The 26,529-nt window shown below is 31.8% G+C and overlaps 2 protein-coding genes across 2 annotated transcripts in view; one reads left to right on the forward strand and one right to left on the reverse strand.

The window, feature by feature from the left end:
- Positions 1 to 2,709, forward strand: LOC106104629 (serine/threonine-protein kinase RIO1). The gene is made up of 4 exons (XM_013284726.1): positions 1 to 161; positions 478 to 1,632; positions 1,984 to 2,179; positions 2,491 to 2,709. The coding sequence occupies exons 1-4, from the start codon at positions 96 to 98 to the stop codon at positions 2,646 to 2,648; spliced, it is 1,575 nt and encodes a 524-aa protein (XP_013140180.1). The 5' UTR covers positions 1 to 95; the 3' UTR covers positions 2,649 to 2,709.
- Positions 2,705 to 26,529, reverse strand: part of LOC106104628 (ATP-binding cassette sub-family G member 1) — a 27,795-nt gene continuing 3,970 nt past the window's right edge. The window contains exons 2-10 of the mRNA XM_013284725.1: positions 17,494 to 17,558; positions 11,825 to 11,945; positions 10,856 to 11,113; positions 9,344 to 9,530; positions 7,650 to 7,764; positions 6,466 to 6,846; positions 5,801 to 5,965; positions 4,545 to 4,801; positions 2,705 to 3,982 (exon numbers count right to left, since the gene is read on the reverse strand). Of these exons, the coding sequence (XP_013140179.1) occupies positions 3,641 to 3,982; positions 4,545 to 4,801; positions 5,801 to 5,965; positions 6,466 to 6,846; positions 7,650 to 7,764; positions 9,344 to 9,530; positions 10,856 to 11,113; positions 11,825 to 11,945; positions 17,494 to 17,548 (1,881 nt within the window). The 5' untranslated portion in view covers positions 17,549 to 17,558 and the 3' untranslated portion in view covers positions 2,705 to 3,640. The remainder of the gene's footprint in view (positions 3,983 to 4,544; positions 4,802 to 5,800; positions 5,966 to 6,465; positions 6,847 to 7,649; positions 7,765 to 9,343; positions 9,531 to 10,855; positions 11,114 to 11,824; positions 11,946 to 17,493; positions 17,559 to 26,529) is intronic.

The raw sequence follows: 26,529 nt of genomic DNA on the forward strand, positions 1-26,529 counted from the left end.
TCGAAATAGAAGAATTTCGATTTTGTTCTTCGTGTTTTATACCACATGTGTTAATTAAAATTTTATGAGATTTTTAAATAAAAGCTTTTAAAAACATGGAAGTAGAAGGTCAATTTAGTGACTATGAAGAAGATTTGTCAGTTAAAGTTAAATCAGTTCGTGTAAGTGTTAATATCTCCTTAATGTTAACTATCTCTTGACTGTTTTTGAAAGCATAAGTTTTTACTGTAACAAACAACATGCTTCATTACAGAGACTAAAACTGCTTTAAGAGTGGCTAATAAAATTATCAGTTATATCTACAACGGTGTAAAAACTTTAAAATTAAGCTTAAGTTTAAAAATGTAAAAAAGAGATAAGGATTATTCTAAATATTTTTTCAATATAAACGTTGTATTTCTAACATTATGTTCAAGTCAATGAACTATTACTTCATCTTATTTTCAATCTATAATAGGAAATGTTTATTATTTTCAGTTTGCCGAGCTACCAGTAATCCATAAGGACCAAAGTGATGATGATGACGATGATTTAGATTCAGATGATTATTTCTACGACTCTGATGATCCAACGCAAGGTAACAAAAAAAAGGAACATGTAAATCCACAAGCGCCATCACATAAAATCATCACATACCAACCGAGTGAGAAGTTATTTAAGAAATATGTAAATAAAATAAATGTTAATAAATATGAACCAAATATCTTTGATAATGCACAGAAGTTTATGGATTTAAATGATAGGAAAGTTGATAATGAGAGAATAAGAGTGAAAGACAAACATGATAGAGCCACAGCGGAACAGGTTATGGATCCTCGTACAAAAATGATCCTATTCAAACTACTCAATCGTGGTATTATAAATGAAATAAATGGTTGTATATCCACTGGTAAGGAAGCAAATGTATATCATGCAACATCAAAAGATGGTAAAGATTATGCAGTGAAAATTTATAAAACATCAATTTTAGTATTTAAAGACAGAGATAAATATGTATCAGGTGAATACCGTTTCAGAAATGGTTATTGTAGATCTAATCCTCGCAAAATGGTTAGGACTTGGGCTGAGAAAGAAATGAGGAATCTTGTTAGAATGTACAATGCCCAGTTAAATGTGCCCGAGCCAATAATATTACGTAGTCATGTATTGGTGATGACATTTATGGGTGAGAAGGGCTGGCCCTCACCGAAACTGAAGGATGTAGAAATATCACAGTCCACTGCAAGATCTTTATACAGAGATTGTATTACGATGATGTGGAAAATGTTTAATATTTGCAAATTGGTGCATGCCGATCTGTCTGAATATAATTTACTATACCATAATGGGAATATTGTGGTTATTGATGTATCACAATCTGTAGAGCATGACCATCCTCATGCTTTTGAATTTTTACGCAAAGATTGTACAAACATATCAGATTTCTTTAGAAAGAGAGGTGTTGCTACGTTAACAGTTAAAGAACTGTTCGACTTTATAACTGATGCCTCAATAAACGAAAATAATTTAGAAGAATGTTTGGAGAAACTGTCAGATAAAGCTGCTTCAAGAAATTTTGACGAAATGACTGCACAAGAGCAAGTGGAAGAGGAAGCTTTTAAAAATGTCTACATTCCTAAAAGGCTTACTGAGGTAAAATGTTATACAATTATTACAAACTTTCTTGTTTAGGCATTGAAAATCAAATTTTAAGATTCAATTTGGTTAATTTCTTGTAAATTACAATGAACACAGATTGCACTAGTTCAATTGATTTTTCTAATTTGTATTTTTGGATTCCTGTATGTATTGAAACAACTCAAAAACTGGTCTGATTTAAATAATTCTTGCACCTTATGGTGCTTCTTATCTTTATAGATATATGATATCAGTGAGTAATATAGTCTATGTTTTTATTATTTCTTTTAATTCCAAGCAGATGAAGTCGTGAGCAACAGCTAGTATTGAATGTTTATAAAACGAACGAATTTCTGTAATGTCTAGGTAATAAATTTCGAGCGCGATATCAGCAAGGCTAAGAAAGGAGAGACAGATGACCTAATATATAAGAAAATAGCCGGATTCAACGAAGACCTTACAGGAACTGTGGATAAACCTGAAATATTGCAAGAAGATGATGTAAATGATGATGACTCCGAGTCTGGGTCAGAAGATACCTCTGGTGATGATGATGATAAAAGTAAGGCTATAGTTTTAATTTCAGAATATTATATGAGAATTGTAGTGTTACAGACTGTATTTCGATCTGTACCACAAATTTTAGACTACTAAATTTACTATTTATATTTGAATTGCAGAAAAATATAGCAACTCATTTCTTTGTGTGCTTGTAAGAGGTGTAAAAAAACGCACTTGAGGTGACACCAAGATAGGATTTCTACTTAGTCAATTTATAAGCCTTATTTCCACAGAGGATTTATAAAGCTTTACTTTTTAAAATCCTATATTTATCTATTATTAATTGATGCTTTAAATGTTTATTAATTTCAGAGGGCAAATTTAAAAATAGTGCTCGTCCGAAGGATGAGTCCTTGGAAAGTAAAAAAGCTAGAAAAAAGGCTGTCAAAGAAGAGAAAGCTGAAAGAAGGAAAACGAAAACAAAGAAACACATTAAAAAGAGACGAGACAAGGGGACCGGCAGAAAGTAAAGTTGATATTTAATAAATAAGTTTATAAGATTGTTTAATGAAATAAAATACTTCAATAATATTGTGGTTTTTATTACAAAAAGTACGAAAGAAAGTTTACCATCTCTTGACTACATAACAGAACTAAAAAATTACTGTCTGCTTTTATAATTATTGTTATAAAGAGTAATTTTATCCTGGATTAAAAAAAAAAAACCTTAAAGACTAGATCGTCTTAACAAAATGTTATCCCTTACATTTTTATTATATCACCATGAAATCATTTATTCCTATGTCATGTTAAAATCAAGAAATAATTAAAAATTAGTACCTAATGTGTAAAGAAATTAATTAAATATATCTTAAAATTATACACCTCATTATAATAATTTATGGATAAATATTTTTTTTATACTTTAAAGCCGAATTATTACCCGACAGATCGATTCAGGTACGTTGGTAGTTACTGTTTCAGACAAAAATATCTATGACTAAAAGCATCGCCAGCCAATGCTCAAAAGGCTAATAGTAAAAAATGTATTCTTTTATTTCAAAACGTTTTTTTTTTGATATAATGAATTATTTGAGTTAGCCGTAATGCTTACTTTTGCAATGGTTTAAATACGGAGATTACAAATTGCATATCTAAAAAATATATATTACTACTCATAAATTGTTCACATTACAAAATCCGAGTGAAATACAAAGGTTGTTCAATATTCTGAAGTTTGATTAGCATTTAACAATAATGAAAAAAAAGTCTTCCAAACCTATTGTTTAATAGTTGGTTGTTATTTAAAATCAGTCACTAGTCTCAAAGCCTACGTCTTTGGCTAAAACTAGCCCTTAGCTAAAACCCGTCCAATTTTAGAAATTCGATAAGGGTACGCTACATTAAGAACCCTAAATCGTATTGGTTTAGAAATACCTATATTTAGAGTTAAAGATTTAAGAGTCTTAATTTATCACATCAGTTTGTACTGGTTTTAAAAAGCTATATTTAAAAATTACAATCATGTTGCAAATCGCCATTTTAAACCGAAGAAGCATAATAACCTAAAAATCACCATTATCAGAATTATTAAGCTCATTTCAAACCAGACTGATGTTTTCTCTATATCTAGATATTTTAATAGGACGTCGGGTTTCGCGAAGTGACAATACATGTCTTTGCATTCTAGTGGTGTTCTGCCGAAGCCGAATATTGTGAGGACCATGGCGACAACGCCGCACCTGATGAAGGAGGTCTTCATGAGGATGTTCATCAGCAGAGGGATGCGATGAGCGAAGTCGAAGCCGTAGATAGCCAGACCAAGGAAGGGAGCTATCGCCGTTGGTCCGATAGCACAGCCATTCTGAAAAATGACGTAGTCAAAATTTTAGATATTGAAATAGCTTAGTTATCACTTATGTAATATCTTTAATCCAAAGAAAGTATGAGTTTACGTCAAACGCAGCTATTAAACATATTAAGAGCGTTCAATCGGTTCGGTTGATTCAAAGAATGCCCTTTTAAATATAGTTACAAAAGGTGAAAGATTAAAAGTAAAGAAAAAGTAGAGTAAAAAGAATAATAGTGATAAAATGCTTTCATAAAGATTTTTAGCATTGAAAACGGCAATTAGCTACCTGTAAAAATTATAAAAACTAACGTACAGAAATCTGTAGTTGACAAGCTAAATTTTATAACTTTTGTAATGTTCGTGCATCAAGAGTTAGATATTTCTTACTAATTATAAATGCGAAAGTTTAGATGTATAGATTTCTGTAACAGTTGGTAGCCTAAACTGTTAAACGGATCTCGATGAAATTTGTCATAGGTGTAAAGGATAGTGTAGAAGAACAAATAGGATATTTATTTCTGTTTATATAACGCGGATGGAGTCGCGAACGAAAACTAGTAAATAAATAACGTACTTGAACGTTAAAGACGGATCCGATAGCCATCCCCATGCCCTCAGACGCGAGAGAGACGATGTTAGCTATGAGACAGAAGCAGATGAACCGCATCACTCCGAACGGTACACCGACCATGAAGTACACGATGGTACAGAAGACAATGTTCAACGTAACTTGTACCGGCAGCTTGGACACCGTTAACGCGGCGTAGTACGGACACAAACTGTACCAGCCGTTAAAATGTTCTTTCTTTACAAGTTTCACTTCCTGTGGATCTGAAAAAGGAACCAGAGATTTTATGCATTTATTTATATTATTTTCGTTCTATGAACATCAGTCTTAAATTAACCCATGACCATCGAGCAGCCAAACGAAAACTTGTAATTCCAGTTGAGTTCTACTCTAAAATGATTAACATTTACAATATATTTTTGAATCGCATATTAGTATGATTTATGATTTTAACATTTTCTAGACGCCAAGATATATATAGCTTTAATAATCCGAAAATAGCATTGTTATTCATCACTCGTTTATTAAAAAAAAAAAACAAACATTAAAAGTCGTGCTTAACGACTGATTCAAGTGTCTTGCCGAATGTATTTACGTCATAGGAAATTATTTACGATGTATAATTTTAGCTTATCATTACAAAAAACATGATAAAGATCAAAGTGAGTTAACACATGTGAAAATCATCAAGATAGTAATTACGCAGATAAACGCAACTGTGTTGCACTAACCCAGATGTACAGACTTAGAGAAGTCAGATGTGAACTGTAATCGACATCAATTAGACTCGCTCAATAGACCTGAGTGTAATAGAAGTATAAGAAAGCCATATTATCGAATAACATCATCGGAAGCAGTAAAGACATTTATACGATTTTGTTTATAATTCGAGCAGCAAGCATTGTTTTCACGATTAGCTATTGTTCGCGACTTTTTCTACGAGAAAATTGGAAAATAGTAAAAAACAGCCTATGTTACTCACTGATAACGTAGTATTTATAAGTGCAGGAATTTCTCGATATTGGACCAGGAGTATTTGAGTTATTTCAATACATACAAAGATACAAATCTTTCCTCTATTTCATTAGTATAGGTATATATAGACAAGAATTACTAAGTACAAATTATGGTTCCGCGAAAAAGTGCTTCTCCAAGATTCTGCTCTTCCATAAAAAGGGAATAACTTGATTATTTTGGATATCTTTGTACAAATTTGTCAAATAAAATCACATTAAAACTAGTTAGTTTTCGTATATACTTACAGACTAAGACTGGGACCATGATTTGAGTGTACGCGAAGAATATAACGAGGCCGACGCACATCTTCAAGTGATTGAACATTTGCGTGCCGTCGTTGGCCATGTCGAAGAAGCAAAGTCCTATCAGCACGCCGCACATCGTGTGGTGTATCGTCTGGATCCATAGAGCTGGAAATTATGAATTTCAATTTAATTTTAAATGGAAAAATAGATTTTTTTTTATATTTAAAGGTGGTTAACGAGTAAGCGGCCATCTGAATCCGCCAAAATGGCGACCGCTGCCCATACCCATTCGCAATAGCGGATGCGTTGCCTACCCTTAATCGACGGAGGAGACGCACACAAAGAGGATATTTCCCCTTCCTATGCGTCTCCTCCACCGTCAAATCCACGTTCCCTTTCCATACTATTTTTTATGAGAAGGGCAGAAAGGAAAAGGGACTAAAGTTGGGCTTCCGGCTTTTTTAACAAAATTAAAATACCTAAATATTTACTCCTTAACTTTAATAGCGTGAAAATATATTGCATTAAGCGTGTGGTAAGTGTAGGGATTTTTATTAAAAATATACTGGTATTGATGACATCCTAAATAACTAATTAGTTGTTTGTTTACGCTTTATTATATCAATATAAAGTTAGATTAGTATAGATATACTCGTAGATCTTACCTTGTCTATTTCTTGATATTTGTTTCAACATCCGTCGCAGCAGTATCAAGAATTGTTCAAAACATGTCGTTGGATATCTCCCCAGTTCGGACTTTTGTACTTTCATCCAGGCTAATGACGAGTTGTCTCTGGATACTTGGCTCGATAGTGACGTCATAGAGTTTCTAACTTCATATTGATTCGCGTTGTAACACTTTTGGTTGGATAATACGATCTCTGTTTCGCTATTTTGATCTTCTGCTTGGTAACAAATTTTTAGTTGCAAATTGTTAGACGTTTCGATAGGTGGGATATCCAATTTTGACGATTTGTACAACTTTCCGTTATGAATTTGTTCTGATAGTATAATTATGTTTTGTGGATTTTCTGTTACTTCGATGACTGAAAAATATAGTTTAACTAATTTAATTTTTTATTTTATTTTATAGATGTGTTCTGCCGTGTTCGCAATTTTTTAATGTAACTGGCCGGTTTCTCAGGTGCGTTTATCTGTTAGTATTTTTGATCCGACACCTTCATGAAATGCGTTTCCCAGCTACGTAACTTGAGTTTTACTCCGTTAAAACTTAGGTCAACCTTACACTAATTAATCAAGGTAATGACAAAATAAATGGAAATTTCAGAAACCCAGCAGTAATGTTTTAACGGTAAACAATAAACTTTAAATGCAAATAGATTTAATTCTTTTGAATAAACATTTTCTTTTTCATTAATTCGATTAGCCATTTGATCGAATGAACTTCCGCGTTAGGATAACTTTATAGTCAAACAATAAATACACATTAGATAACTAAACAGGAAAATACAAAGTATAAAAGTAATACAGTTTCGGTACATTGTACAAACATTGTAATGATAATTATAGCGGACTAGGATCACATGTTATTGTGCACATCTTACAAATAATCTGCCCATCAAAGTTATATGCAGACTGACCCGGAATATAAAAAACTTCACCAATTACAAAAAAAAAAATTAAAAACACATTAGAGCAATGTAATAAAGTTAATGAGACGCCTCTAGGTCTCTTACATTCTAGATTAAATTATATGAAAACTGGCAGTAACTGCCACATCTATAGTCTTTTAGTGATGGCAGACCCTTAGTTTATGGTTATAGAAATCTACACTAAGAGCATTAAGTGACTACAGAACTATAAGTACGGCAACAAGATAATATCTTACTGAAGTCAGCTGGGTTGTAATGTCTAGGACACGGTAATCCAACGCTTTGTAAATGTGGAACCATCGCTTCTGTGTCTCCTTGATATATGCATAGACCATCAGCTATCACATATACCTGGAAAGTAATAGAAAAGTTTGCATTAAGAAGAAAATATTGCAGTTTTTATGATAGAATATTTTATTATTATTCAGTCATGTCGTAATGTTGGCAACAAACTAAGTAAATAATTATAAACATTACTATCATCGCCTAGGTTTAGGGCACAGATAGAAAAGGCCATATGTCTGTGAATTAATAAATCATAAACACTAAAAGTATCGTGTATAAACGGCATCATCTGCTTTCTTTTTAAACTGTCATTAAAATGTAAAGTCGTGTTCTAAACAATTGCCAACGTTTAGTTTGCAATTGTTTAGAACACGACTTTCTGTTTCACAATATTTCAACGTATCTTTGTTTACTTTTGTACTGTAACGGTTAGAATAATTAAAAGTAAAATAAAAAATGTATCAATCGTAACAATACATTTTGTAATTGAATCGCTCATTTACAGTCACTATGTAAATGAACCAGAATATTAACGTATGCAAATATGCAATGCATACACGCACACACGGAACAAGGATATATTTCCTAAGCAATTAAACGATAATAATGTTTATTTACGAGCAAAAAGTGGTGCTTCAAAAGGGTTCTACAAGATTTTTACCTTACCATAATAAAAAAAATCTTTTTTACAATTCAAGTTTTAAATCAATGCATACTGTCAGAATGACCTCTAATAAGTAGGACAGTGTAACTCATCCCTGATAACACTCAGACTGATAAGGCAGGTCGCGATGAATCAAGGTTTCCAATAATCTATACTTCTTTACTAATATAATAAAGCGTAAACACACTACATCATGGCGTAGGATGTCAGCAATCACAGCATATTAAAAAAAATCAATCTTTAATAAAATGCCCTACACTTTCGACACGCTTTAGGCTATATATTTTCACGCTATTAAACTCTGGGGGTACATATATTGGAAAAAAAACCTTCATGTGGGAAAGGAAACCTGAACTACAAGCTGCCAACATTAAGTAAGCAAAGTTAATATGTTAACGGTAATTGTTTTTAAATGGCAAATGCTTTCGTTGTCATTTGTGCATTTGAATTTTGTCATTTGACAAATGTAAACATAAAATGAAGTTTTTTTATAATTACATGCGGAAGAAGCCGCACGGAAACAGCTAGTTTTATATACGATAAGTGATATAACAGTATAGTAAACAATAAATAGTAAGATACGTAGCATAAAAGGAAAGATTGTTTTTACTAGTTATCGATACAAGTCTATGACTTCCTGAACTAACATTCCACTCACTTTAAAACCTATTTCTTGGATACAAGTTTTGCCAACGTGAAATTTGAAGTTAGATCGAGTTTATTACAATAAGAGAAGTGAATTTATCGTAAATGTTATTACACGAAAACGAGTAACTGTACAATATTTGCAGTTCAAATTTTTTTAACCTTTGCTACAATCGACGGAATTCGATTAGTCACATCGATTTTACATATAACAAACCATTTTGTATGTTAAATCGATATCGACTGTAAAGAACGAATTCGCATACTATTAGTCATACATTTTCTGATAAATTAATCGTTTCTCTCTTATTTAAACTTCCAAAGTTCTCAACTCACCTGATCAAAGAGTTCTAGAAGCGAGGCAGCAGGTTGGTGTATAGTACACACTACTGTTCTACCCTGTCTTGCAAGCTGTCGCAATAGTTTGACGCATTGGACTGTAGTAACAGTATCTAGCCCGCTAGTTGGCTCGTCCAAGAAGAACACTGGGGGATTATTTACCAACTCCAAGGCTATTGACAATCTGTAAAATTATATAGAGTGTGTTATAAATAATCATTACGTTTAATGTTCAACAGAATGTGGTCAGGACAAAACGAATTGTGCTAATCACAAGGGAAGTCTTAAAGTGGACGCATACTTTGGACTAATCTATGCACAAGTGATGTACGATTGTCGATTGTTTTGCAACCAATTCAACTTTTTATTTGCGCAACTAAAAATCACAAAGTGTGCGCACTGATATAAGCTGATCAGGAATCAAAGCGCAACTAAACAGTTGTGCGATTAGTAAAAGATGTGCGCGCGGTTTTATACCGATTAATCATCCACATTTTACATTTACCCTTTTTGCTCATAATATCTCTCCCGGAGCAAACCCTTCGGCTTTTAGTCCCTTTTTATACTGGTGTTAAATAATATTATTTTTAATTAATACAAACTTAATGGCGTTATTTTTGACCAGTCAGTGGGTATTTTAACTCAATGTCGTTGGGACGTCAATAAACATCAACTATTGCTTATGTTTCATTGCAAATTATTATGATTAAGAAACATAATGTCGCAAAGGAACTACAAAGGTAAACTGGAACACTTTTTCACAAATTGCAACATTAATGGAATGGAATCGAGATAAAATTACGAAACAACTAATGTAACTTAAAGTACTTTCGGTATCAGTATTGTTTACTATAGCTTAATGGTTTTTTATATAAGCAATATCAGGAAAAGATGAATAAAAAAAGCTTGAAGGAAAGAAAGCAAATATTTGAAGTGTTTAAAGTCAAACAGTTAGGGTGTAAGTTAATTTAATTGCCGAGAATTGGCAGTAGAACCTTATGAATCTGTTGTTACGTAGGTAAAGTCAATGTATTCCTTTTAATATTTAACAGTATTTTAAAATGATAATTATTGTCATAATAAAAAAATAAAACAATGTAACACAACCCTTTCACTGACGTCGTTTAGTTTGACGATGCATTGTTCTTTCCCTCCATCTCTGGTTTATTATGAATTTACGTCATTGAAATTTATACAATCGATTTATTTATGCATTTTATTTTATTTACGCGTATCTTCTGAATTCTATTTACTGGTTATTTAACAACAGGAATGTCATTTGAAAGCTTAATTTAAGTCTGGAAAGGAATCAAGTCTTTTTCAAGGTGTTTGTTTAAGGAAATGATTTTTTTTTTCGCTTGAAAATAATAAGAATGAAATAAGCAAATACTAAATTTGTTTTTTGTAGATGCTTGTAGCAATTATCATACCTGATCACTGGATAAGAATTCGTATGAAACGTTTTAACTTTTATTTAGAAGATAGAATGTTCCAGAGCTTACATCGTACCTTTTCTTCTGTCCTCCTGATAACTGATCAGTCTTCGTGTGCTGATGTTCCAACAGCCCCAACTCTTGAAGTATTTCTTCGCAAGGTGCGCTTACACCTTTCGATAGCTTAAGACTGGCGGCCACGTCCAGCGCCTCGCGTACCGAGAGATATGGCTGCAGCAGATCTTCCTGCGTGATGTAGCAAGAAGACCTCTGGAACTGTCGCTCGTCACGCACCTGCCCGTTCACCAGCAGCTCGCCTGTGACGCCAGCTGATCTGAATTAATAAAAATACAACATAAAGGACATATCTATTCCTATCGTATATCTTGGTCAATACTGAATAAACATTCAGTTAATTAAAAATAGTGTTGTCAAATTTAACTATAGCCTGACACGGAATATAGAAAACATTTACGTCAATACATCATACATTGTCTTTTAAAAATTAAATTTAATATTTCTGACTTATTCTCCAATAAATTGTTTTTTTTCTCCACGGTATTGTATACATTTCTGCATGAAACACACACAAAATTATCATAAACGCAAAAATATACCGCATTAATATTTAATAATATGCTTCCACTTCTCGGCGTCATTTAACAATGTCATTGGCAATATTTTTTAAAAGTAATTTACTCTGGCCTCTATAAGCAATTACTTCTACACACTTCCGTAACATATTTGACAGAAATTAAAATTAAAAGCATTGCTTTTATAACCAAGTAACCAATAAACGTTGCGCGTGACAACCATTGTCGCAAATTCTCTAAAATTTTGGGAAAACTGTCATACAAAATCTTTACCTTGTTAAATAGTTTTTTTCTAGATATTCCAAGCTTGATTTAGCGTATTTCTTTTGTTATAACCTAACAATAACCCTGGCCTGGGGGCACCTCAATCGTCTTGTTCAAATGAGTTCCAAATGTTTCCGCAATATGGTGAAAAATTTTATATTTCTGGTTAGTCTATAAATATAACATACCTGTATCCTGATATAGCGTTGAGCAGTGAACTTTTGCCGGCACCCGAGGGACCCATGATAGCAACAAGCTGTCCCGACAGGAATCTACCACTGACACCCTTTACAATCTGTTTCTGATCTCCTAAAACAAAAAGAATCTCATGTCATTGTTATAATTATCTCAGAAATGCTAGGTTGCTTAAGTCTTCAATTATATTATTACCTAGTGATGTGAAGTTTTAACGGAGTAAAACCCAACTACCGAAACGCATTTCATGAAATTATCGAACCAAAATCACTAACGATTAGTTAAATGTTTGATAGATGGGAAACCGGACATTAAATGGTGGACTATGACTGCCCACTGTATTCATTCTATTTGACAGTCTTAGGCATATTTGAAAATGTCTTAACATAGTTCCAAGCTATAACCACATTAAAATGTAGACAATGCAATACACGTAGCACTTAATAAAATAATAAATATAAAAAGTAAAGCTATCAATCTGTATGCACATAAAAATCTGTAGTTTATTTTTTAAATGTACCTACATACATGCTCGGTCGATTTAGTATGCGAAGGGCTTTGCAATGACACAGAGCAGACAATAGCTCAGTATGTCAACCCGATTGCAATATCCGGTTACACGAATAACCTATTACTAACGCACGCAAATGCGATAAATATATTGGACAAGTTCAATTTTATCATGACCTATTTGTTTCATTTGTTTTTTGTATGATGTCATTATATGTACAAAGTCCCATTTTGCCGTTACTAAATGTTTTTAGTACAATTATGACTCTGATCTTAATTATCAATTTCTCGTAATGATTATTTTTATCTATTAAGTGTGTGTGTGTGTGTGTGTGTTATTGTTGTTGTCCTATCGAAAGTGAGGCAGAGGGCGTCCACAGTGCGCCGCCAGCTCACTCTATACTGGGCTCTGCGTTTTGTCTCGGGCCATGACAGCCCTATTGCCTTCTTGTCGGCCGCTAATTAATTTATCATTAATTCTAATTCATATTATTCGAATCCAGCGCTGGATTACTACTGGAAAAATGTAAACACGCTGGATTTAACTGAGTAGGTGAATAATAAAAAGCAAATAACATAAATAATTTAATACATCGATAGTTTAAATTAGTGAAAAGCAAATGTATTTTCTAGAATACTAATTTACCGACAGTACTAAGTAAATAAACGAAATCTATGAAACTAAATATTCAACAAACGGTTTGATATGTTAACAAGTAAAATTCAATTAAACGTAGGTGTATAATCTGATAACATATATTTTTACAAAATCAACAGTATGCATACAAAACGTGTACAAAATAATTTGCAAATATACTGCTAATAATTATGTTTGAGGTTGAAAATATGGTAGACAAGTTCGCCAAGTACTACCGTATTTTATTTGTTGGAAATAATAAATAAAAGAAAACAAGTAAAACCTTTTGCATCATAATACTACAAGCACACGAAGGTCAGAATCAGAATCATAGCAATATAAGTTACATGCAGTTGAAAACTGGTAAATCTATTTAGTTTTTTACCGTATCCATTTTCGCACTTCTTGATAGACCTTTGGTATTTAATCGTATAAAAACACGACCATAATTATACATCTTACAAATATTATAAATGCGTAAGTTTAGATGGATGGATGGATGTTTGTTAGAGTTTGTAGTTTAAACGGATCTCGATGAAATTTGGGATAGACGTAGAGGATCGTCTGGAAGAACACATAGGCTACTATCTTTTGTTTTTTATAATTCCACGCGGACGGAGTTGCGGGCGAAAGCTAGTATATTATATTCTTTAAAACTCATAACCTTCTTAACTTTGAATTTGGAGTCCCCTGGCACTTTACTTGTATTGACACTTATTGACTTCCCTTACGTTGTCTATAAAAAAACAAAGACAAGAGTCACAGCAGTTGAAAGCCACAGTAATAAAGGAAACTATACGATTTATAAATGCCAGACACTAATGTAAAAAAAAACAACAATAAACTCGACTGATTATAACTGCAAGTTACTGCGTACAAGAGACGTCATAAACGTAAACTTTGTTACCAATATACAAAATATATTGACTAAAATATGTATATCAAAGTAAAGAAAAAATAACATATGTATTTTTTTCTAAACCACACATATGGTAATGAAACATTAACTGTGCTCAAAAGACTCCAGAGAATGTTTTTGGCCTAAAAAATATAATATTTTTGGCAATCCTTGATACTACACCGCATGCTGAATTCAATTATGATGGAATTATAACAACTGGGCAACTACAATTAGTTTATAATGTATGTTCAAAGTTATATAAATATTCATTTTAAATTTGTATTCAACGCCTCGATTGAACCTTTGTGATTAAATATTATATTTCCATTAACAACTAGTAACCCGCTGTGCTTTGAAAAACCGAAGTCAAGACAATGTAAAACGTACAATATATAAAAACAATACCAAATATTCCATGAGCAAAACGTTTTACAAAACATTGTAGTTTTAATAATCTCAAGATGCTCAAAACTCGGACTTTTTAAAACTACCCTAACAAAAATTCATCCGAATTTGTCAAATTATAAGAATCTAGTTTCAGAACGAAACATTGTTCCAACGATACTTCAGTCTACTGAATCATATTTATGACAACATCGAAGATAAACTTGCAACGTAAACGACTAAATACGCATTACAATGTGCAATGCATTATGCAGTTCTATTACTCAACATTCAAGCGCCCCCATGTATTATACGCACTAGTTTTTTTAATGAATTTCGCTCGCGACTCCGTCCGCGTGAAAATAATAAACACAAAAGTAAGTAGCCTATCAGTTCTCTCAGTATATCCGTTACAAGTATGCCAAATTTCATCAAGATAAGTTCAGCGGTTTAGGCTGCAAACTCAAACATTAATCCATCCATCTATACTTTGTAAAAAACTAAGAATTTAATTAAACATCCACAGAAAATTATAATGAAAGATGTAGAAAAAGTAGTTTGTGTTTGTACTTTTTATTAATTTTAATAGAAAAAGTCTGGAAGTCTTGGACTAAGACGTGCTGCTCCCTTAAACAGGATAGTTCAATGTCTAGACAACGACATTAATATTTATTTGTGTCGAATTGTGATTCTGAGAAAACAAATATTTTTTGTTTACCTATAACAAACTTTTATCGTTGTGTTTGACCTAGCGATCCATATTCAAACGAATTGTCCTTGGAACAATTGATAGGGTATAATTGCTTGTTTGTTTTTTATATTTACAGTGCAGTATAATTAAATTGAAGTATACCTTTTATAAATCCAACTTTTAACTGCTGAAACATTCTTAGAACGTTTAAAAAAAATTAACATGTTTATGGTCGGTTTCTGAAGTTCCCGCTTATTTTGTCCTTACCCAGCGAATGATTAGCGTTAGGTTGATAGATTCAACAGAGTAAAAAGTTACCTATTTTGGAAACGCATATCATTAAATTAACTAACCAAAATTACTAACGAATGGTTAAACTTAGCTGGGAAACTGGCAATTAGACTCATAGATATTTTATATAAACAGTTAAGGAAACTTTATTATATATTGCAATAATATTTATTGCCTTATTCAGGTCAACTAGTAGCCCATGGAATATATCTTTTTAGATATCAATATAATATGTCAGATTAACTATTTACGTTAGTTATTTCTGACAGTTTAAAATGACACTCGCCTAATAAGCGTGAAAATAGACAGACAATCAATTACATGGATAAATGCAATAATTGTGCTTGCAGCTTGTTAGTACTCACATTACGACCTATTGACTTCATTAATAAATATCTGACGGCGTAATTATGATTGTTTAAACTTGACTTAAATCCCAGATAAGACTGGTATTTAAATTTGGCCACAGTTAAAAAGTTTTTGATATAATCTTACTAATATTATAAATGCGAAAGATTAGATGGATGGATGTTTGTTAGAGTTTGTAGTCTTAACTACTAAACGGATCTCGATGAAATTTGGCATAGATGTAGAGGATACTAAAAAGAACACATTGGCTATTTACTTTTGTTTTTTGTCATCCGGCGCGGACGGAGTCGCGGCCGAAAGCTAGTGTCTTATAAATTGAAAAACAAAAACTGTATTTACGAAAAAGCATGAATCATTGTCATGTTCAGTCTATCCGCAAACGAGAGCGCGGAATAAAAGATAAAGAAGCACGATCTATATAGGCGTATGACTTGTGACTTTATCATCTAAAATTATTTACATACATAACATTTTCAAAAATTCATATATTTTGAATACGCATATAATACACCTACTTACATTTTATTAGTGAATTCATTATCTGTCTATCTATACTAATATAATAAAGCGTAAACATTGTCCTATGTAAGTTGTAAGCAATCGCAGTATATTTTTAATTATTCTTTTTTAAATAAAGGCCCGCTATAGGCTACATTTTCACGCCATTTAATTCAGAGGATGAATACTTTGGGAAACCCTGAAAATGTGGAGTTAAGCGGATGAAGCCGCACAGGAACTGGTAGTAATTTCATAAAATCAATCCATAGATATATAGAAGCATACAATTCCTATATCGTAAAATGATTTTAGTTTACGAAGTACGTAAGAATATAATGTACAATTTTTTTCTGGTGAACTTAGAAGATTTTCTTAGTAATAATCTAAATTTCTTGTAATTATTTTTCTCGATCAGTCCCGAAATACATGAAAATTGGAACAGCGTCAAGATAAAATTCATTATAATTATAAGCTATATATGTACAAAGTCGTGTATGTGTTACTTTGTCTCGTTGCTATTTATAAAGAATCTTGGCAAAGTGAACAAATTCAATGCGGTATTCGGCATTGACTGATCTTGATGTAAACTCTATATAGATATTAAACTGAATGTGGAAGCAATACTAAAAACAAATAATTCTAAACCGATTGTTAAGAGTGTAAGAAATCTCTACTAATGTTATAAAGAGGAAATTTCTGTATTTTTGTAATTTTGTATGCATTAAAATAAAAAGCTACGTTAACAGTGAGTAACATATACGTTTTTAATATTTTTTTTTATTTATACGCAGATAAAGTGGCGAGTAACAGCGAGTTTGATTACATTTTTAAATTTCTGTAATTTACTTCATTATTTACACTTGGTAGAGTAAATAAACAAATTTGTATAATGTTCAATGTGAACCGCTACTAAATGTTGACATAATGACTGTCAGTTTGCGTTTTTGAAGGAAAAATAAGTGAAGGTAAAAATGGAGAGATCAAAAGAAAAAAACAATTTTAAATACGGAAAACCCTAGAAACACATTCGGTACTTCCTTGAATGATTTGTTACGATATTGCATTGATATTTTATTAAAACTGGACTCCGTTAAGAAAGCTAATGAATTTGTGTTTATTTCCAAGAAAGGATTACCACATTCAGCTGTGCCAGAATATGGTTATTATGTTATGCTCCGATGCACGTATTTAATTTATTCAAAGATTTCGAACATCAATTCTGCTCTTAAAGTAGTAAGATTTTAATTAGTAATTCCCATACCAAATTCTACATATCTAACTAACTTGTAAGATATATTAACTTTAATTAGAGTTAACGCAAGAAATAATAGCTTTATAGGATGAGAATTGTATTGTATTGAAGTAATTTGAATGTAATTACCTTTAGTTATGCGACTGTACACAGTATAGGTGAGGTTTCTGAACTCCAAATCCATTGTGGATAGGCTGAAACAAAACAAATAATTTTAATTAAGTCACCTTCTTACCTTTATCATACCGTTATATACATAGAAATTAGTATGGCATATATGTCGCAATTTTAACTTCGTTACATATACATATATATAGTTATACTTGGTGTTCCCGTGCGGCTTCATCCGCATGAAATTATAAAAACCTTTATTTTATTACTTATACATACTTGTCAAATTCTCAATTGCAAATGTCCAAATACCGTTACCATAAATAACCTTGCTTCCTAATGTTGGAAATTTGTAGTTGTTACCTTTTCCACATGAAGGAATTTTTCCAATTTATTTACCCCTTAAGTTTAATAGCGTAAAAATATAAAGCCTAAAGCGTGTCGTCAATGTAGGGCTTTTTATTAAAGAAAGAATTATTAAAAAATATGCTGTGATTGCTGACATCCTACGCCACAAAGTGGTGTGGGTTTACCCTTTATTATATTAGTATAGATATTCAATCACCAGACACCGGTATCCACCTTTTTGTCCTTTTTGTAAGTTTTTAGCGTCATCCATGTGTCGTAAAAAGTATTTGAAGAATATAATAGTGTCATTGACACTATTCAGATGTGATATTTCAAACTGCATCAATATAGACGAAACTGTTTTGATTTTATGGGAATTAAACGTTAGATTGCATTTTTATTCTTGCAATCTTGTGCTAAATTCGTCGCAACTACCTCAACGTGAATCAACAGCATGGCTTTCTCTTAGTTTACCGGTCCTACTGCTTTCACTGTACGTTTAAATATGCTTTTATTTAATAAATAACATTTATGCTTTGTAACAATAAAACTATTACTCATATTTATTGGATTTTTCAACAAACTTAATGCTCTGTAAGGCACCTATTTCTCTTTATTTTCTTATTAGGGTTGACATTCACATTTCGTTTTATATTATTAATTTGATTGCGCCTCCTGAGTGTTATTATTATTAATAGTCTGTCTCTAGAACAAATTGTTATTTCGTCAATTTAAAATTGAAAAATATTGCTTTTAAAATAACGGTCCCTAAATTATGAAATCGAAACATTGGACTTGCTTTTTACTTTTTATTCACTACTAGCTATCGCCCCCGACTACGTACGTATATAATTAAAAAAAAATAAAGTGAATAGCCTATGTGTTCTTCCAGACTATCCTCTACATCTGTACCAAATTTCATTGAAATCCGTTCAGCCGTTTAGGCTACAAATTCTAACAAACATCCATCCAAACTTTCGCATTTATAATGTTGTACTCGTAGTATAGTATTAATTATTAATTTGTACTCATCTATTTAATAATCAATATTCATAATAGTTTATAGCACGCAATTACTCTCAGAGTAAATAGCTATCATATCTGATTTACAGATCGATTGTTCTAAAAGATAATTTGCATTCCAATATCTCACAACATCTCATAAAATTATATAACCAAGGCCGTTTATTAGTGTTACGGTCATTACGGTGTAGTAAAAGCGTTGACCGCTTCCACATAGCTCGGATCTTTCTCGAAATGTGCACTTTCACAAGCTCGACTCGGCTAGCAAGGCGCGGTGTAGAAATCAGCAATACTCACACGTGTTAAATACTTGGGCCTTGAGAAAATCTAATTTTGTCACGGGCATTGCATTTGGCAATGTGCAAGCAAATTATGATGTTAAGGTACTAAATAATATGACTGTATAGAAGCTAACTGCACTCCAATAATTTGTCATATGTATATTAACTATACCTGTCATAAAGAGGATAGATTTTAATTTTTGTATGTAGTGGAATAAATTAAAAACTAGGCCGATTTCAAAAATTCTTTCACTATTAAAAAGCTACGATATCCCTGAGTAACGTTAGCTTCGTTTTTTACAATTTTTAATTTCACGTGGCTGAAGTAGGGAGCATCAGTTAGTCAATCATAAAGTCATTGCAATTATATTTATCAAAACACGAGCTGTTGCCCGCAACTTCGTACGCGTGGTATTAGAAAACATACAAACTATATGAATTACAAAAAGCTACGTATCCCTCGGGAACCGGACATTTCTCGGAAATGAAGCTTATCCCATGTGTACTCCAGACTTTGTTTTATATCTGTGCCGAATTTCAATAAGATATGTTGAACCGTTGCAGAATGATCGAGTAAACATTGAAAAATTAAATGAATGAATCCCACGGGAACCGTAACTATTCCAGGGATAAAAATTAGTCTATGTGTTCTTCCAGACTATACTCTAAACCTGTGCCAAAATTTCATGGCGATCCGTTTAGCCGTTTAGGCTACAAACGCTAACAAACATCCATCCATCCATCCATCTATCTAAACTTTCGCATTTATAATATTAGTAAGATTAGTAATAACAAAATATAGCCTAAATTACTCACAGACAAATTACCTTTCTGATGGTGAAAGAATTTTTAAAATGGACCCAGTAGTTTTTGAGTTATTTCAATACATACAAAAATACAAAAATACAAATCTTTCCTCTTTATAATATTAGTATAGATATAGATATAGACATAGATAATTTAATTAGAATCTAGAATTTGTCACTTCAATAACTAGTTGCTAATTTTTGAATGCTAAAGGGTTTTTAGATGACCTTCAAAGTTGATCTTTTAACACTTCATCATCATCACCAGCTCACTATACGTCCCCACCGAGGGGCTAGGAGCCTACCCTAAGATAGGGTGACTAGGCCATAGTCTTTTTATACTTATTTTAAGTATTTAGGTGTAACAAATGGTTATTGCATTTAAATGTAGCCATATGCAAATAAAAAGATGTGTGGATATCATTGTTTTTGGAACAAGTTTTTTGTGCAGTATTAAAAAAAAATTAAAAACTTTACAAAACAAAGGCCTTCTGATAAAGTTCCAATGGCGACTTTTTTATTTGATTTTAAACAATCAAACAATACACCATAGTAGATTATAAATACGAAAGTTTAGAACGGCTGAACGGATTTCAAGAAATTTGGTATAGATGTAGAGAATAATCTGAAAAAAACACATAGGCTACTCGTCGATATTTTTTATTTCACGGGACTGAGTCGCGGGCGAAAGCTAGTAAATGATAAATTACTGAACTCGATATAAAATTTCTCGTAAATTTTCGTGTTAGGTATCCTTTTCATAATACGAAGTGTCGATTACAGTGCATTGCACCGACTTGCATTTACCGCTACATAACGTAGGTTCACAGTAAGGTTCTCTGGTGACCAGATAACAAATCTTAACATGGGTATACTGAAAATTAAGATAAGAAATATAAATTCTATATTATTTATTTATAAAATAAAAAAACGTAAAATAAGAAATCATAATTTGTCTTATTAATAATATTAAAGGTCGCACATTCGTCGAGATTCGACTATATTTTGTTTTTAAGTATTCATAATTCATAATTGTGGACGGGTACACCGATAGAGGTAGATCTAGAAAGAGATGGATGGATTGCGTGAAAGGTGACATGATCAAGAAGGGAGTGATGACTGAGATGACGGATGATAGATTTATTTGGAGGACCAAAACCCGGAGCGCCGACCCTACAGGAGTAGGAAAAGGCAGGGGAGATGATGATAATTCAAACTACAGTTAAGTTGTCATTCAAAAAGTAGTGAGGTCAATGTTAATTTTATTTAATTTAACATATTTCTCGAACACTCACGCTTTATGCACATCTACGCCAGTTTAACTTTATTCGTATTAATTTCCATTTTTGAACGACTTCCCAAAAGGAGGTACTCAATTCGTCTGTATGGTTTTTTTTTTCAATTATTCACACAATTTTTTTATAAAGATTATTTTAAGCATAACCTTGGTAAGTAATATATTAAATATCTACGTAGTATTGAGCGTCGCAGGATGATTTTGGCTAGCCATGAGCCAAAATGGCCTAAATCGTTTAAACATCTAACTATTATTTAAATAAGGGGCAACTACCTCCTTCCCCACTATAGCCCACATAGCTATCGTCATCTGCCAACATATTCACAAACTATTACTATACTTGTATAGACGTCTTCAATGTCATATAAAGCTTGTGAAATTTAAACATCATTAAAAAGCAATGTAAGATTTTGAAGTACATTGAATAGCATTTGACCTTATGTGTCTGAATTACATAAGCTATGTACCAATTTTGTCAAAACAAATTATTTCTTCAACATATGCAATTTGGCCCTCGGGACAAAGCAAACTATCGAAAAAGCAATAAAAAAAATTATTAACGTCAACAAGCATTTGCATTCACATCAGCATGTCCTGGTTAGTTTCGGGTAATCTTCAAAAGTGCTGGACAGATTTTAACGGGACTTTTACTGGGATACAAATTAAAAACCAAAAAACACATAAACACAATGTATTTAAAGCAATTCATTTAAACGTAGAAGCAACCTTTTTAATCATTTTTCGTTAGACTTCCAAATATAACTAGTTATATGCTGTTATTCCACTAATTTAAGACTTAACATAATTTAAAACATTCGAATTACAAGCATAACATTCTGAAATACAATGCATTGCAAAGTAACAATAATATCTTGTATTTCAATGAATTGTTTATTTATTGTTTTTTGGATGTCGAATAATCGAATGACTTCAAAATCGACTAAATATTGCATTATATTTTAGTAAACCCAAAATATCGGGGAATCGTTATCATCAAAAAGCTCAAAATGATCTAATGTCTAGGTCTGATTTTTATGTAAATTAATAGGAATATAAAAAGTTCAACGCATTATTAAATTATTACGTTCGCATCCTGATAGACCTAATTTGCAAACTAGTACAAAATAATTTAAGCGTCGCACAAGTCCAGTTTTAAAAACGATCATTAGGTGTACATGTAAACCTGATTTTGGATTGAAAAAAATAGATACGGAACTGTGAAATAAATCGTTTTTTATCACCAATCTTCTGCCGCGTACGTATGATCGAAAGAAATAGAATAAAACAAACTTATTACAATTTAAATTGAAACCACATAAAGAAATTGTGGATTAATCTATATTAATATTATAAAGAGGAAAGATTTGTATTTTTGTATGTATCGAAAAAACTCTAAAGCTACTAGGTCGATTTTAAAAATTCTTTCACCGTTACAATGGTAATTTATCTGTGAGTAACATAGGCTATATATTTTAATTTCACGCGGGCGAAGTCGCGAGCAACAGCTAGTATAGTATATTGCGGTAAAGTGTATTTAAGAAGAGTGAGGACGAAAACCCGGTGCGCCGACTCTACGGGAGAAGGATAAGGTAAGGATGGTGATGGTATAGGATATTTATGTTTTCAAAATATATATCGGGATTTGTGAGTTATATTGTAAATTATAGTTCAGTTGAGCTCAGAATTCAGCTACATGACGGCAGGAAAACCTAATATGCATATAAAATCCCTTAAGAAAACCTGTAGTTACCTATGCCTGTATATTCTGTAATAAATCGCCTGTATAACTCCAAATCACCACCCCAAAAAATAGCATGGCTACAAAGATTCTGTAAGTAAATAAACTCTTTTCAAATCATTATCCAACATTTACAAATTCAGAATTATTTCTACCATTAGAAAATGCATTTACCTATAAACGAATATATATATATATAAAAAAATACGTAACTTTACAACTTTTAATATTAAATATACAATGTGGTTATACTTTAATTATCTATTTTTATTTAATTAAAATATCAAGGACGGTTACTATAATATTCGCACGACAGACCGGTTGCTAACTCGTTTCTACCTACCCTGTCACACGCACGAGAAACACTATAGAGTAGAACAAGTGCCCTTTCAAAGGGTCCTATAAGATGTTCTATTTATAAACGGATGGTATAGTACTTATAACCCTTAGTGATGTCTCCCATTAAGCGGCTAACCGCTCGACAGCGATTTATTAATGTTAATAATATACTTGTTGTTGCCCGCGACTTCTTTCAAGTTGAATTAATAAATAGTTAAAAACATAGCGTATTTCACTGATAACGCCTTGTAATGGTAAAAGAATTTTTAAAATCGGCCCAGCAGTTTTTAAGTTATTTCAATACAAAAAAAAATAAAAATACAAATCTTTCCTCTTCAAAATATTACGTAGTATAGATTGTTGAGTAGGTGCAAAAAAGAGCACCTACGCATCAATCCCGATTTGACATCACTTTTATACCTGCGTCGAGTAAAAAAATATAATAATAATATAATAATAATAGTAAATAAATAATCATAATCTAAACTAATATTATAAAGAGGTAAGGTTAATATTTTTGTAGGTATTGAAGTTACTCAAAAACAACTGGGCCGATTTCAAATATTCTTTCATACTTTAAAAGCTACGTTATCAGTGAGTAATATGGGCTACCGTTTTATTTTTTAATTTCGCACGGACAAAGTTGGGAGCAACAGCTAGTCTGTGATATTTTATACATGACATTTAAAAAGTAATAAAGATATTATTGACTTATAATACAAAATACTAAAATATAATGAATACTAAAAAGGTGTTAAATATAATCAAATTTAGTTTTTCAGTTGAAAAAGCTAATGATAATAAAAAACGAATTAAAGCACATCATAACTGCCATATAAAATAATTCCAATCGTAGCCTTGGCCGCGAACAAGGCAATGACCGCTACAAAACCCTATGCAGCCCGAGCGCGAAGTAGCCGTGACCGGTCTATAGGCAATGCCGTCCGTTTGTGTTTTGCCTAGACAAATTTCTGATCAAACGAATTCATAAAGTGACTAGTTATTTGACAGTTTCTTAATAAATCCACATTACGATTTGGGCACCGTCGCAACACGATGTTTTATGCAACAAACTGTAATAGGCACAGACTCTATTTTCCTTCAGGATTTCCTTATACTTTTAAAAAATATTTACCACGCAGTACTCAATGAGATAATACAATTATTGACTATTATAGATATAATGACAGCTTCGATCATCAATATATTCTCGAATCCATGTAAAATAGTACGTCAAAATATTTCGTAGTATATACGTAGACAGATTACAAATCGGTTAAGATCATAATCCATTGGCAACACAACTATTACGAGAATAGACAATCAATTACTTTTTTTTATTTTATTGCATGTGCGCGTCTTGTTTTAGTTTTTTATCGGACAGTGGAATTGAAAAACGATTAATTTTAAAAACCTATTTAAATTAATGGAATAAAATGACGTATGGTAAAATTAAATAAATTATTTGATTTCCTTCTTGTTAAATATCAGATAAAATTAATAAAGCTTAATATATCTGACTGTAATTGGTTGTAAGTATTTAATTTGAGTAAATCGTACACTAACATTCCGACTGTTGAGTTCAAACTGAAGGTGTGTAGCTGGCTTTATATCTGGTCTTAAATGGATATATCAATCTTTAAGATAAAAAAAAATGCATGTAACTACCATAATAGCGTGTATGCTAACTTTTAATTACAATGTACTATACAAATGACCCGGAATTAATTATTATGATAAAAACTAAAATCCTATTTTTAAATTCGTTGAACGAGTTAGCAGTTGCAAAAAACTTGAATAGCAACATTGTTTAATCCTAAATTGATATTTGAACTAATATTTTTTTTTTATAACATTAACAGAGCCTTAGATTTTTCAATTGCGGCCATTAGTGTACACTTTTAAAAACTAATACGAATACTCAGCTTAACATTTCAAAATTACGTACTAAATAGAGAGAATAAAGACTCTCAAAAAAAAATTCAACCCAAACTAAACAGGTAAAAAAAACTCTTCAGGTCTTCAGGTGAAAGTGTTAATGAGACAGACAATGAGATGAATCAAGAATCTGACACTGTGGATTTAAAACCGCCGCGAAAAGTCAATGGCGAATTTGTCGTATCTAAGTACAATGATAACTTTTATCTAGAGAAGGTACTTAAAGCTAGGAAAAACACAGAAACAATATCATCTATGAAAGCGAATGGTCCATTATGGAAGTAGCCTGAACATATAGCTGTGCCCGTGTATCCTTGGGAAACCCGTATCTTACGAACAAGCCCAAGAAGACGAGTAGTACTAGAAACGTATTCGATGTACCTAAGATGCATTCTTTTATATGTTACATATTTCAAATAAAGCGTGGTTTTATCTTATTTTGTTTCTTAATTAACAACCAACCCGGTTAAAACTCATGCATCTGAATGGTCATCTACTGATGTCAGCTACTAAATCTCTAAAATCGGATTTTATTTTGTTTTTTATTCATCCATTGCTCAAGTAAAATACAGGTTAATTCTTTAAAAGACTTCTACAAAGCTTACAAAATAAGACAGATCTTTGCAATAAGATCGTAATTAAAATAGAACATTAAAAAAAATCTGAGTACTTAAGTGGTCATCTTCTGTTGCGTTTACCTTATGCGATTATACAAAAAACATCAAGACACCATGATATTAAAGACTGTCCATTAGTGGTCCAGGAAAAGTAATTTATTGAAATTCCTATGTTATTTTATAATCAATTTCCCTTTTTATCGTTATTTCTTTAAATAAATATCAAAAAGTTTTTATGTTTTTTTTTTTTACTTTGTTACACACAAATGCAAACAATTTTGGTAATTTTTTGACTTTAAATTTCATTAAGGATACAATATTATTTATTTGCAAAAATATATTCCTTCATAATTTATTCAGTAAGGCGTTTTATTTCTAAACATTTAAGACATGCGTAGTCGTTTGTGTAGTCATTATTAATTTTTAAATTCTCTTATGTCACCTGTTCTATTTACATATAACAATGTTGTATGTACCTATTTTTATTGACCCCAGTAAAAAAAATCCGACGGTTTTAAATGTGTATTACAATACAATTGACATCAAAAACTATCGAATCGGTGGTAAAATCTACATCAAAAGTATTTATACAGATTTGCAAAGTTGTTACAGGACAAATCTCACTGGACACTAACAAAGGGAATATTTGTAATCATGTTGCATAAAT

Source organism: Papilio polytes, unplaced genomic scaffold (assembly GCF_000836215.1).
Source record: "Papilio polytes unplaced genomic scaffold, Ppol_1.0 DF823510.1, whole genome shotgun sequence".
Taxonomy (NCBI): domain Eukaryota; kingdom Metazoa; phylum Arthropoda; class Insecta; order Lepidoptera; family Papilionidae; genus Papilio; species Papilio polytes.

Excerpts from the sequence above, each read along its gene's own strand:
- LOC106104629 (XM_013284726.1), top strand. The coding sequence starts at position 96 with ATGGAAGTAGAAGGTCAATTTAGTGACTATGAAGAAGATTTGTCAGTT. Across the intron at positions 1,633-1,983 it reads TTCCTAAAAGGCTTACTGAG|GTAATAAATTTCGAGCGCGA; the intron begins GTAAAATGTTAT and ends TGTAATGTCTAG. Across the intron at positions 2,180-2,490 it reads TGGTGATGATGATGATAAAA|AGGGCAAATTTAAAAATAGT; the intron begins GTAAGGCTATAG and ends TATTAATTTCAG.